The 14,232-nt window shown below is 39.4% G+C and overlaps 1 protein-coding gene across 1 annotated transcript in view; it reads right to left on the bottom strand.

Annotated features, from left to right (window-relative positions):
* GNAQ (G protein subunit alpha q) overlaps window positions 1-14,232 on the bottom strand; it is a 414,409-nt gene that overhangs the window by 17,997 nt on the left and 382,180 nt on the right. Inside the window, exon 6 of the mRNA XM_036738394.1 lies at window positions 1,376-1,529. Coding sequence (XP_036594289.1) covers window positions 1,376-1,529 — 154 coding nt within the window. The remainder of the gene's footprint in view (window positions 1-1,375; window positions 1,530-14,232) is intronic.

Here is a 14,232-nt window from a genome sequence, read left to right on the forward strand (position 1 = left end):
CTACAAGAAATATGAGCCCCATTTCTTACTTAAGGAAGAAGCTATCTCATCACCTGGGAACATTCAGTGTGTTACGGTAGAAAGAATACTAGAGTAGGAGCCTGGAGACCTAAGTCAGAGCTATGACTGTCTTGTAGGCAACTTAATTTCTGTTGGCCTCAGTTTCCCAACACTGTAACAGTGCTTGGTATGCAGTAATTGCTTAATTAATGCATCTTGATTGAATGCTTGATTCAGGAAAATGTCCTGAGTATCTAAGGTGACTTCTAAAATTCTATAGTTCTTCGTATATTTTGTGACACAAGCAGTGACAACTTATTTTATTAGTGTCCAGAAGAGTACCTCACAAATATAGGGGCTGAATAAATTATCATTGATAACCAGTGAATTAGTCAATAAATATTGTGCTTAGCTATGCAAGATTCAGTGGGAGAATAAGGGATGAGATAAAAGGAAGGATCAGACATGTTGTCTGTCTTCCAAAACTTTGTAATCAGTAACATAGTGGGGGGAAATGAGGTTAACACACTTACAATAATTAATAAACAATACAATGCAGTAAAGAATTAAGTGCTAAAATAATAGAATGCAGACCTGCACAGTGATCTATCTATCTGTCATATTCTTTCCCCCCGATTCCTCAATATTTACTTCGTGTGTATTTTATGTTCATCCATTGTGTACGTCTTGTTGTTCAGTCGTTGTTCAGTAGCGTGTGACTCTTCATGGCCCCATTTGGAATTTACTTGGCAGAGATACTGCAGTGGTTTGTCATTTTCTTCTTTACCTCATTTTACAGATGAGGAAACTGAGGCAAGTGGGAGTTAAGCGACTTCCCCAGGGTCACACAGCTAATATGTATCCTGACTCCAAGCTTGGCACTCTATCCACTACACCACCTAGCTGCCCCTTTGTATACATACTTAATAAAGGATTGTTACATGAGGGAATGAATGAATGAATGAATGAATGGGCCTTAAAGTATCTGGTGAGCTAGAGGTGAGGGTGTGCTTGACACTGATGAAAGCCACTAGGGAGAGCCACTAAAATTAGGTTTCCCATTAGATTTATTTTTCTCCTTCCTTACCCCTTTAGATGATTTGGTATTACTTAACAATGTTCATTTTTCTAGAACTTCCGTTTCATTATAGAGAGTAATTTTCTAACATCATTAAGAGTAGCCAAAAGGGAAAACATTAATGAGTAATCTATCCATCATGATGTGCAGGTTTCCAAAGGCAATGACAGCATTGGTTGCATTGTAATGTAATAACTGGGGAAACCAGCTCTTGCATCGGTTATTGCTCTGGGAAAAAAAATGCTAACAGCTAGAGTTCTACCTCTTTCCAAAATGCAGAGAGCGAGACAGACTTACCATCATATTCTGGGAAATAGTCAACTAGATGAGAATACATAATTTTCTCCTCTAGAAGATCTTTCTTGTTTAGGAACAGAATAACTGAAGAGTTCTGGAACCAGGGATATGTGATAATTGTCCTAAATAGTGCTTTGCTTTCCTCCATTCGGTTCTGGAATAAAATCAGAGAAACCAAAAGTGAATGATGTGGTTACCAAATCTGCTGGTTTTATTCATTCTTCAAGGCCAGCCATTCTATCTCCTGAATCTAATTTATGCAGCATAGGGTTTTTATAGCTTCCAACAGAATTTGTTTGCAAGTGATTCAGTCGAGGTCTTGGCTGTTTCCTTTCTGCAAACTCACAAGCTAATGATGCAAAAGGAACAGTAATAACAATAGAAGACATGCTAAAAAAAAACCTTTATGGTTGTACCAAAAACTAATCAAAGCCCAGAAATACACATGTGGCTAGTTCACAGTCATATAACACCATGAAAAATTACCCATACTAAATCAAAGCATGAGAACTGATTTAAGAATGAAAAAGCAGGCTTCATTTGGAGTTTCCTGGAATTTTGTGTTTTGAAGTCAAGCTTAATTGTTTATGCACTGCTAATACGCCATCTGCTTTAATATTTTTGTTCCAAAGTATATTCATATTGATAATGTTAGAATTATTTACTAATGCATATTTTTCTTGATACACATATACAGGGGAATGCAAATATGTACATACACACATACATATACACATATATGTGCATGTATTTCTTTCATTATGTATATTTATTTATCTTTATATACTTGTGTTTAAATTTATGTTGTTGCTGTTCAGTTGTTTTCAGTTCTGTTAGAGTCTTTGTGACTCTATTCGGGTTTTTTGTTTTTGGCAAAGATATGGGAGCGGTTTGCCATTTCCTTCTCCAGCTCATCTTACAGATGAGGAAATTGAGGCAAACTGGGCTAAGTGACTTATCCAGGATCACACAGCTAATAAGTATCTGAGGCCAGATTTGAACTCATGAAGAAGAATCTTCCCCGTTCTAGGTCCAGCACTCTATCCACTGTACCACCTGGCAGCCCATTTAAATATATGTCTTTATATTTATATATGTGTATATATGTCCATGTACATATATTTATATAAGAAAGATATATAAAAATACATATATGTACCCACATATATGTATTTTTAAATATCTTTCTTATTTTAGTATAATATTTGTGATACAATGGAAAGATCATGGAAATTAGGGAGTGAGAAGACATAGGTACAATTCCAGTTCTGCCATTAACTCAGTGCAGTGTTCGTCAAGTCATTTTCAGTTCTCCATCCTCAGTTTCAACTCTTCTGTAAAGGTCTTGGTCTAGATGACATCAGAGGTTCCTTCCAGTTTAAAATCTAGGATCCTTATATTGATTCTATTTTTTGCAGAGCACTTTCCTTGGTTTTCACACAGAATTGGAAAAAGAGACACAAACATTAATTACTTGTAGCTGCTGTCCCTAAAATTTGGATCTCCAAAGACAGCTCTTGTCAGAAGTCTGCTTGAAGGGAATCTTTCAAATCCCACACCTTGGACTTCAGAATCATCGGTCTGGTTGTTCATTAATACTAAGCACAAGTCAAATACTTTTCGTTCTTAAAATCTGTACTTGTCATATGAGAACTCCTTTTATTCTTCCCCACGTAGCCTAACCAATTCTCTTCCGGTCAGTTCTCTTTGGTCATTCCCAAATCCCATACATAATAATGGCACAGTGCAGATTACTGACCATGGAGTGAAAGCATAGGAGTTCAGATACTATTTCTCATTATTATTAACTGTATAATCCTGGGCAAGTCATTTGATCTTATTAACCCCTTAGTTTTCTTTTTCATTTTTTTTCATTTATATTTTTTTATTTAATATATTTAGTTTTCAGCATTGATTTTCACAAGAGTTTGAATCACAAATTTTCTCCCCATTTCTACCCTCCCCCCCCACTCCAAGATGGAGTATATTCTGGTTGCCCTGTTCCCCAGTCAGCCCTCCCTTCTGTCACCCCACTCCCCTCCCATCCCCTTTTCCCTTCCTTTCTTGTAGGGCAAGATAAATTTCTATGCCCCATTGCCTGTGTATCTTATTTTCTAGTTGCATGCAAAAACTTTTTTTTTTGTTTTTGAACATCTGTTTTTAAAACTTTGAGTTCCAAATTCTCTCCCCTCTTCCCTTCCCGCCCACCCTCCCTAAGAAGACAAGCAATTCAACATAGGCCACATGTGTGTCATTATGTATAACCCTCCCACAATACTCATGTTGTGAAAGACTAACTATATTTTGCTCCTTCCCAACCCATTCCCCTTTATTGAATTTTCTCCCTTGACCCTATCCCCTTTCGAAAGTGTTTGTTTTTGATTACCTCCACCCCCATCTGCCCTCCCCTCCATCATCCCCCCCCCTTTTTTTATCTTCTTCCTTCTTCTTTCCTGTGGGGTAAGATACCCAATTGAGTATGTATGGTATTCCCTCCTTAGGCCAAATCTGATGAGAGCAAGATTCACTCATTCCCCCCTCACCTGCCCACTCCCCTCCTCCCACAGAACTGCTTCCTCTTGCCACCTTTATGCAAGATAATCCACCCCATTTTATCTCTCCCTATCTCCTTCTCTCAATATATTCCTCTCTCATCCTTTAGTTTGATTTTATTTCTTTTAGATATCTTCCCTTCATCTTCAACTCACCCTGTGCCCGATTTCTCTCCCTATCTCTCTCTCTCTCTCTCCCTTTCTCTCTCTCTCCCCACATACATATACACATACATACACATTCACATATATATATATACACATACATAAACATATATATATATATATATATGCATATTCCCTTCAGCTACCCTAATACTGAGGTCTCCTGAATCATACACATCTTTCCATGTAGGAATGTAAACAAAACAGTTCAACTTTACTAAGTCCCTTGCAATTTCTTTTTCTTGATTACTTTTTCATGCTTCTCTTGATTCTTGTGTTTGAAAGTCAAATTTTCTATTCAGCTCTGGTGTTTTCACTAAGAAAGCTTGAAAGTCCTCTATTTTATTGAAAGTCCATATTTTGCCTTGGAGCATGATACTCAGTTTTGCTGGGTAGGTGATTCTTGGTTTTAATCCTAGCTCCATTGACCTGAGGAATATCATATTCCAAGCCCTTCGATCTCTTAATGTAGAAGCTGCCAGATCTTGGGTTATTCTTATTTGGTTTCCACAATACTCAAATTGTTTCTTTCTGGCTGCTTGCAGTATTTTCTCTTTGATCTGGGAGCTCTGGAATTTGGTGGCAATATTCCTAGGAGATTTCTTTTTGGGATCTATTTGAGGAGGTGATTGGTGTTTTCCTTCAATTTCTACTTTGCCCTGTGGCTCTAGAATATCAGGGCAGTTCTCCTTGATAATTTCTTGAAAGATGATATCTAGGCTCTTTTTTTGATCATGGCTTTCAGGTAGTTCAATACTTTTTAAATTATCTCTCCTGGATCTATTTTCCAGGTCAGTGGTTTTTCCAATGAGATATTTCACATTGTCTTCCATTTTTTCATTCCTTTGGTTCTGTTTTATAATATCTTGATTTCTCATCAAGTCACTAGCTTCCACTTGCTCCAATCTCATTTTTAAGGTAGTATTTTCTTCAGAGGTCTTTTGGACCTCCTTTTCCATTTGTCTAATTCTGCCTTTCAAGGCATTCTTCTCCTCATTGGCTTTTTGGAACTCTTTTGCCATTTGAGTTAGTCTGTTTTTTAAGGTGTTGTTTTCTTCAGTGTATTTTTCAGTATTTTTTGAGTCTCCTTTAGCAAGTCATTGACTTGTTTTTCATGGTTTTCTCGCATCCTTCTCATTTCTCTTCCCAATTTTTCCTCTACTTCTCTAACTTGCTTTTCCAAATCCTTTTTGAGCTCTTCCATGGCCTGGGACCAATTCATGTTTTTCTTGCAGGCTTTTGATGTAGGCTCTTTGACTTTGTTGACTTCTTCTGGCTGTATGTTTTGGTCTTCTTTGACACCAAAGAAAGATTCCAAAGTCTGAGACTGAATCTGGGTGTGTTTTTGCTGCCTGGCCATATTCCCAGCCAACTAACTTGACCCTTGAGTTTTTCAGTGGGGTATGACTGCTTGTAGAGTTTAGAGAACTATGTTCCAAGCCTGGGGGGATGTGCCAGCTCTGCCACCCCAGCACTCCTCCTTCCCCAAGAACCCCCAACCCGGACTGGACTTAGATCTTCAGCAGGCTCTTCACTCCTGCTCTGATCCGCCACTTAATTCCTCCCACCAGGTGGGCCTGGGGCTGGAAGCAACTGCAGATGTACTTCTGTAGCTGCCCCACCTCCGCTGCCCCTGGGGTGTTAGCTGAACACAGGAACTACTTCCACTCCCGTAGCTTTTCCCACTAACTTTCTCTGTTGTCTTTGGTGTTTGTGGGTTGAGAAGTCTGGTAACTGCTGCAGCTCACTGATTCAGGGTGCTAGGGCACACTCCGCCCGGCTCCAGGTCTGGTTGGTCCGCTCCAGTCTGCTCTGCTCCCAGCTCCGTGCAGGATAGACCTCACCCAGAGACAATCCAGGCTGTCCTGGGCTGGAGCCCTGCTTCCCTTTGCTGTTTTGTGGGTTCTGCAGTTCTAGAATTGGTTCAGAGCCATTTTTTATAGGTTTTTGGAGGGACTCGGCAGGGAGCTCACGCTAGTCCCTGCTTTCCAGCTGCCATCTTGGCTCCGCCCCTCGAACTACACCTTAGTTTTCTAATGAGGGGTTAGTCAGTCTCTGAGGTTCTTTCAAATCCCATTATAGGACGTCTTTCTTGATCCCTCTTAATTCTAGTGCTTATCCTTTGTGGATTATTTCTATTTTGTCCTGCATATGACCTTATTTGTGCATAGTTATTTTCATGTTGTCTTCCACATCCATTTGGGAGCTCCTTGAGGGCAAGGATTGTCCTTTACCCTTCTTCTTATCCCCAGCACTTAGCATAGTGGTATACAGTAAGTGCTTAATAATGTTTACTGACTGGCTAACTAGAGCTTTGACCCTATGACCCTTACAGATGAGACTTCTGATCAATTTCGGGATCAAGAGTACCTTTGTGTTTCATTAAAGAATTTTTTTTTCCAAAAAATTCCTATAGATTTAATTGAATGAAATAAATGAATGAATGATCCATATAGGATTACTAATTCTAGTAGTCTTATTAGACCTGTAAGATTGTCAAGTTGTTGTCAGGCCTGCTAATGTAGAATCATCCTTCCCTAATATTCGTGACAATGCTATGGGGGCAAAATAGATCCGTTTGCATAACCTTCTGATCCTTGTTGCAAGAAACCTCCAGGAAACTAGGCTCAGCAAACATGATTATTAGGTGCTTAACGTGTTTTCATTTTTGTTCTGTAAATGGTGCCAGGCAAGATGAAGTCAAAACAGCACACTCTGCTGTCAGCATTCATGCTTCAAGTAGATTGTTCACAAAATCCTTCCCTCATTATCTTTTTGCCTATAGTTTTTAATCAAATAAATACCTATGGGACATGCAAAATGTTCCATTAAAATACACTTGGTACATAAAATAGTCTTTCATTATTATAGAGACTCATATTTCTTTGAATAAACCTCTTTAGATGGATATAAATTGCAGTGTTGCTCATCATCATTATATGTCTATATACCTCAAACAGCCAAAACTAGCCTAAAAACCCCATACGTCTGTCTGTGCATACCCACAGCAACATGCCTACTTAAGAGCACACCACAAACCACAAATGTTTATAACCTCAGAGTTCAGTCATTGAGAAGTGGGTTCCTAGCAAGTCTTATAATTTTAGTCTTTTGCCAGAGTAGAGCAGGGGTCTTAATGACAGATTTAAAGATGCACAGACCTATGGAAGATTTTTTATACCACCAGGAAGGTAGAATTATATGTGCTTCTTAAAAGAACACTACCACATGATGGAGGAACTGGGATCCAAAGCCACATTTATAGCTAAAATGCAGTGATTTCTAATAGTAGAGAATTCTACTATTATAATGAATTAAACAATCTAATTTTATGTTATTTCTCACTGCCCACTGAAAAGACTGTGTTTGTTTGTCTCACCTATCCAATATATATCTATGTATATATATCTATATCTATATCTATATCTATACACGTTCCCTCTAACCTAGAGAAAAGACTAGAACCATAACCAGCAATTCTGGAGCCTACAGTAAACACCACAAAATGCTCCTGGAGTAGACAATATAACAGGTACCCTAATATTAACTTTTGAAATGGGATATCTAGGGTCTTTCTTTAATCATGACTTGCAGGCAGTCCAATAATTCTTAAATTATCTCTCCTCAATCTATCATCCAGGTTAGTTGCTTTTCTGAAGACATATTTCACATTTTCTTCTACTTTTTTCATTCTTTTGACTTTGTTTGATTCTCAGTATCTCACAGAGTCAGCTTCCACTTGCTAATTCTAATTTTTAAGAAATTAGTTTCTGGGGCAGAGCCAAGATGGTGGCATGAAAACAGTGACTCTCTTGAGCTCTCACCCAAATCTCTCCAAACACCTGTTAAAAATGGTTCTAAACAAACTGTAGAGCAACAAACCCCATGAAATGACAGAGTGAAATGAGTCTCCAGCCCAAGAATGCCTAGATGGTCACTGGGAAGGGTGTACTGCAACGTGCTGGGAGTGGAGCACAGCCCAGCGTGGGCTATGCCAGAAGAGACCAGGCCAGAGTAGACCTGATGGAGCAGGCTTCAGGGCACTTAATCACTGGCAGCTTGGGGCAGTTTTCAGACCTTTCAACCCACAAACACCAAAGACAACTGAGTAGGTCAGTGGGAAATCTATTGGACCTGGATGAAAGAAGTGTGCAGTCCAGCCCCAGTCCTTGGGCAGTGCAGGCAGCTATGGCAGCAGCAGGGGCTGCTTCTGCAGCTCCAGGCCCATAGACAGTGGGGGGAATCAATTGGCTGATCAGAGCGGGGGGTGCAGGGATCTCTTTGCTGGCCCTGAGGCAGCATTCTCTTGCTTTACCCTGCATGAATCTGGGTCACAGTCCTGGTTGGTAGTCCTTGGGAGAGGGGAGCAGCATTGGTATGGCAGAGCTTGTGGTGGATGTGGAGAGGGAGTCCTCCTGGTAGTTACATGGCAGAAAGGAGCACTTGGGATCACTCACAGACCAGAGTACAGGCCTGGAAAGGAATATCATACCACCTCAGAATAGAAGTAGCTCTGCAAACAGCAGCACAAAACCCCTGAAGCTTGAGACAAAGCACTCTCTATCCTACAAGCAGTCATACTGTGACAAAGAGCTCAAAAGTCAAGTAACTGGCTGGAAAATTAGCAGGCAGCATAAAAGGACTTGGACTACAGAATCTTTCTTTGGTGACAAAGAAGATCAAAACATACAGCCAGAAGTCAACAAAGTCAAAGAGCCTATTTCAAAAGCCTCCAAGAAAAATATGAATTGCTCTCAGGCCATGGAAGAACTCAAAAAGGATTTGGAAAAGCAAGTAAGAGAAGTAGAGGAAAAATTGGGAAGAGAAATGGAGTGATGCAAGAAAATCATGAAAAACAAGTCAACAGCTTGTGAAAGGAGATCCAAAAAAATACTGAAGGAAATAACACCTTAAAAATAGACTAACCCAAATGGCAAAAGAGCTCCAAAAAGCCAATGAGGAGAAGAATGCCTTGAAAGGCAGAATTAGTTAAATGGAAAAGCAGGTCCAAAAGACCATTGAAGAAAATACTACCTTAAAAATTAGAATAGAGCAAGTGGAAGCTAGTGACTTTATGAGAAGTCAAGAAATTATAAAACAGAATAAAAAAATGAAAAAATGGAACACATTGTGAAATATCTCATTGGAAAAACTACTGCCCTGGAGAATGGATCCAGGAGAGATAATTTAAAAATTATTGGACCATCTGAAAGCCAGGATCAAAAAAGAGACTAGACATCATCTTTCAAGAAATTATCAAGGAAAACTGCCCTGATATTCTAGAGTCAGAGGGTAAAATAGAAATTGAAAGAATCCACCAATCACCTCTTGAAAAAGATCCCCAAAAGAAAACTCCTAGGAATATTGTAGCCAAATCCAGAGTTCCCAGGTCAAGGAGAAAATATTGCAAGCAGCCAGAAAGAAACAATTCGAGTATTGTGGAAACACAATCAGGATAACACAAGATCTGCCAGCTTCTACACTAAGGGATTGAAGGGTTTGGAATATGATATTCTGGAGGTCAAAGGAGCTACAGTTAAAACCAAGAATCACCTACCAAGCAAAACTGAGTATAATACTTCAGGGCAAGATGTGGACTTTCAATAAAATAGAGGACTTTCAAGCATTCTTGATGAAAAGACCAGAGCTGAATAGAAAATTTTACTTTCAAATACAAGAATCAAGAGAAGCATGAAAAGGGAAACAGGAAAGAGAAATCAGGAAGGACTTACTAAAGTTGAACTGTTTTGTTTACATTTTTACATGGAAAGAGGATATTTGTAACTCATGAGACTTTTCTCAGTATTAGGGTAGTTGAAGGGAATATACATATATATAGACAGAGTGTACAGGGTGAGTTGAATATGAAAGGATGATATCTAAAAATAAAATTAAGGGATGAGAGAGGACTATATTGGGAGAAGGAGAAAGGAAGAGATAGAATGGGGTAAATTAGCTCACATAAATGTGGCAAGAAAAGCTGTTGTAATGGAAGGGAAGAGGGGGTAGGTGAAAGGGAATGAGTGAATTTTGCTCTCATCGGATTTGGCTTAAGGAGGGAATAACATACACACTCAATTGGGTATCTTACCCTACAGAAAAATAGGGGGGAAAGGGATAAGGGGGGGATGATAGAAGGGAGGGCAGATCAGGGTAGGAGGTACTGAAAAGAAAATACTTTAGAAAAGGGACAGGGTCAAAGGAGAAAATTTAATAAAGGGGGACAGGATAGGATGGAGGGAAATATAGTTAGTCTTTCACAATATGACTATTGTGGAAGTGTTTTGCATAATGATACATGTATAACCTATATTGAATTGCTTGCCTTTTCAAGGAGGGTAGGTGGGAGGGAAGAAGGGAGAGAATTTGCAACTCAAAGTTCTAAAAACAAATGTTAAAAAATTATTTTTACATGCAACTGGAAATATAGGCAATGGGGTATAGAAATCTATCTTGCCCTACAAGAAAGTAAGGGAAAAAGGGGTTGGGGGAAAAGGGGCTGATAGCAGAGAGGATAGACTGGGGAAAGAGGCAATCAGAATACATGCCACCTTGGGGTGGGGGGAGGGTAGAGATGAGGAGAAAATTTGTAACTCAAAATCATGTGGAAATGAATGTTTAAAACTAGAAATAAATTTAAAAAAAGAAAAAAAGGAAATTAGCTTCTTCAGTGATCTTTTGTAACTCTTTTTCCATTTGGCCAATTCTGTATTCTAAAGCACTATTTTCTTCAGTATTTTTTTGTGTCTCTTTTATTACCAAGCTGCTAATTGTCTTTTGATAATTTTCTTCCTTTGTTCTCATTTCGTCACCTAATTTTTCCTCTACAACTATTATTTGAGTAAAAAAATTTTTTTTAGCTCTTCCAGGAATTCTTGTTGGGTTTGTGTCCAATTCAGTTTTCTTTGAGGCTTTGCTTGTAACTGTTTTGACCTCGTTTTCTTCTGACTTTGTGTCTTGATTTTTTCCTGTCACCACAGTAGTTGTGTATGATCAGGTCCCTTTTTTTGGTTGTTTGTTCATTTCCCACTCTGTTTCTTTATTTTGAAATTCATGCTAAAGTTGGGCTCTGTTCCTCTATGTGTCTGGGAGGAGTATGTTCTCAAGCCTTAGGCTTTTCCACACTACTATTTTCAGAGCTAGTTCTGCAGTTTGGAAGCTTTTGGTGCTTCCAAGGTGGTATGATCTGGGGAGAGGTGTGGTCACTGCTCTCCTGGTCTGCAGTCTGGTCTTTACCTAAGAAGGGCCCTAATCCCTTGGGATTTCAATGGATACTGTTCCTCCGAGTCCCTGATCCCTTGTGACCAAAAGCAATGAAGCCCTGAAGGGTCCCCACTCCCTCTTCATCAAAAGTGCTCCTCTCTGGCATTGAATAATGACCCAAAAGTGAGTATAGCCAATGGAACTGCTAAACATTGCCTGGTCCTGCATTTGGTACTAGCATAGAGGTCCCTTGTAATCTCTTTTCTCACCAATTGCCAGGTCCTTTTATCATCTCTGATATGAGAGTTTTTGAAGTTACTGCTGCTGCTTCTGTCTCCACCATCTAGTCTTTCATCCCCATGGGCTCTGGGCCAGCCTCAACCCCTGTGTCACAGATCTCTCTTTCCAACCTCCTAAGTTGTCTGGGGCTGGAAGAGTGTCTCACTCTGACCTTTTGTTGGCTCTACAACTTCGAAATTCAATTTGAGGTGCTATTTTAAAGTTGTTTGGAAGGAGAATGTTTGGAGAGCTCAGCTAAGTTCTTTCTCTACTTCACCATCTTGGCTCCCCACATTAATTTTTCAAGACAAATGTTTGTGAAGGTGGGTGGGGAACAGAGAGAAATAGCGATAAAACTTCAAGCCTTGGATCACATGATGCTATGGATAGCAATACCTTGGGATTTTGTCCCTAGAGGCAAAGACTGCAGGATTCCCCGAGGTCACTTCTGAGGAGGTCACCAACATGGGGGAGAGCAGTACAGGGGGTGGGAGGAGGGTGGCATTATTAACTAGTAGCTTCCTTTAGGACCACACTAGTGATTTCTAATATTAGCATAAGAAATTCTTGATGAAGAAATTCCTACTACCAATGCAAGTCAACATGTACAATACCTTATAGCCTTAGAGAGAGCTGCCTGAGGCATTGGGAAGTTAAGGGTTTTACATGGGATCACAGTCAGCATGTGTCAAGGTCATGCTGAACCCAAGTCTTTCTGACAGCAAGGGAAACTCTTTATCTCCTTTACATCTCCATAACTTGTGATACCAACTGAGTATTCTTCTTAAATAGGCTCGGGGCTCAGTTGTTTCTATCTGCTGAAGAATTACAAGTGTTGTTAGCTTTCTCTAAATTTAGGTTCTCAAAGACCAAGCTCCATTTGCACCACCACTGTTATGGCTCTGTATAGGACTACTATTTAGGGCAGTGGTGTCAAACTTAAATAGAAATGAGAGTTAGCGAAGTGTACATAAGTATCCTCGTGGGCCACAAATTGACTTTGTTTTAAAATAATATTATCTATATCCTATTGTATTTTTATTTATTTTGCTAAATATTTCCCAGTTATATTTTAATCAGGTTTGGAGTATTGAGGGCCACATGTGGCCCATGACCTGAGGGCTTGACAACTCTTGGTTAGGACAAAGTGTGCAAATTTTCACAATGTGTCGGATTGGGGAACTTTTAGGGGGTAGAACATGGTCTATCCTACCCAGAAAAATACAACCCCACCTGAGAACAGTACGTTCCAGTCACTGGGGGCAGGTACTACTTGTCTTGTCCTAGCTACATACTTAAATTTGCCAAGAAGGAAGTTTCCAAGGACTCTTGCAACTAGACAAAAAATGAAATGAGAATGGAAGAACTTGCCAGAATTATGAAAGAGCAGCTTTGAAGTTGTCTCCATGAAAGATAGGCCAGAAGGAAAATTTCATGTCCTAACAGCTCTAACTGAGGCTCAGGAGAAAGAAGCCTACCTCTAGCATGAGGTACACTGGCTCTAGCATTTTGTCCACTGTCATTAGTTAAAAGGACACAGATTTAGAAATGGATTCAAAGGCATACAGAACTAGGAACATTCTTTAAATCACATGGAAAAGGCAGAAGTTATATATGTTTTCTCTTATGCATCTCCTTGTAAGCCCTCCCTCAGAAACCTACACTTGCATCTTTAATAATTTCTACACTCCATGCCCTGTCTTATCTTTATCGCTGAAGCTTTGAGTAAAGAAAGAGTGATGTGATAGGAAACTGGGATTAGAGTTAGGAAGAGCTATGTTCAAATCCTTCCTCTGACAGTAGTTATATGATTGTAAAAATGAGGGGATTGGATTTTTTTGCTTTTCCACCTGTAAATCGAATATCCTACAATCCAGGATCAAGATAAAGCTTATCTTTCATCAAGGATGTCAAAGGCAATAAACTAACATGTCTTTTATTATTTCTTAATTATTTTAATTCTTTTTAACTAACATTTGTTTTCTTTCCCTCCTCTTACCATTAAAAAAAAGCATTTACTCAAAATACAAAGCTAGAAAACTAATTACTAGCACCGTACCAATAAACCTGGAACATGGCAGCCATAGGAAAAATAATCACGTTAACGTGTTTTTCAAAACACCCTAAACAAATTCATCTTTCTAAAATACATTTGTCACGTCTTGCCTGTTCAAAACCCTCACTGGTTCTCTACTGCCAAAGGGATACGGTCCAAATTACTTTGCTTGGCATTCAAAGTCCTTCACAGTGTTCTCTTTCTGCCCTCCCTCCTCTCCCCCATCTACTTTTACAGCGTAACCTCCAACTACTTCTCTACAAAAACCATTTGTTCCAACCAGACTAATCTAGTCACTCTAGACATCTCTTTGTCCCAGTTTCCTTATCTGCAAAATGGAGAGGTTGGAGTAGATGACTTCTGAGGTCCTTTTCAGTTCTAAATGTATGTTTCCATGACCCTGTTCCCACTTAATATATTCCTCCCTCTAAGTTGCTCGTGCCTCTCTTTGCACCTCTTGGAATCCCATTCTTTAAGGCCCAATTCAATAATTCAATTTCACTAACTCATAGTAAGGTGGGAGGGCTACAATAACAAAATGTGAAATTGTTCTTGTCCTCAAGGAGTTTATATTCTGTTGTTGTTGTTGGTCCTTCCTTTTC

The sequence above is a fragment of the Trichosurus vulpecula genome, chromosome 9, assembly GCF_011100635.1.
Source record: "Trichosurus vulpecula isolate mTriVul1 chromosome 9, mTriVul1.pri, whole genome shotgun sequence".
NCBI lineage: Eukaryota > Metazoa > Chordata > Mammalia > Diprotodontia > Phalangeridae > Trichosurus > Trichosurus vulpecula.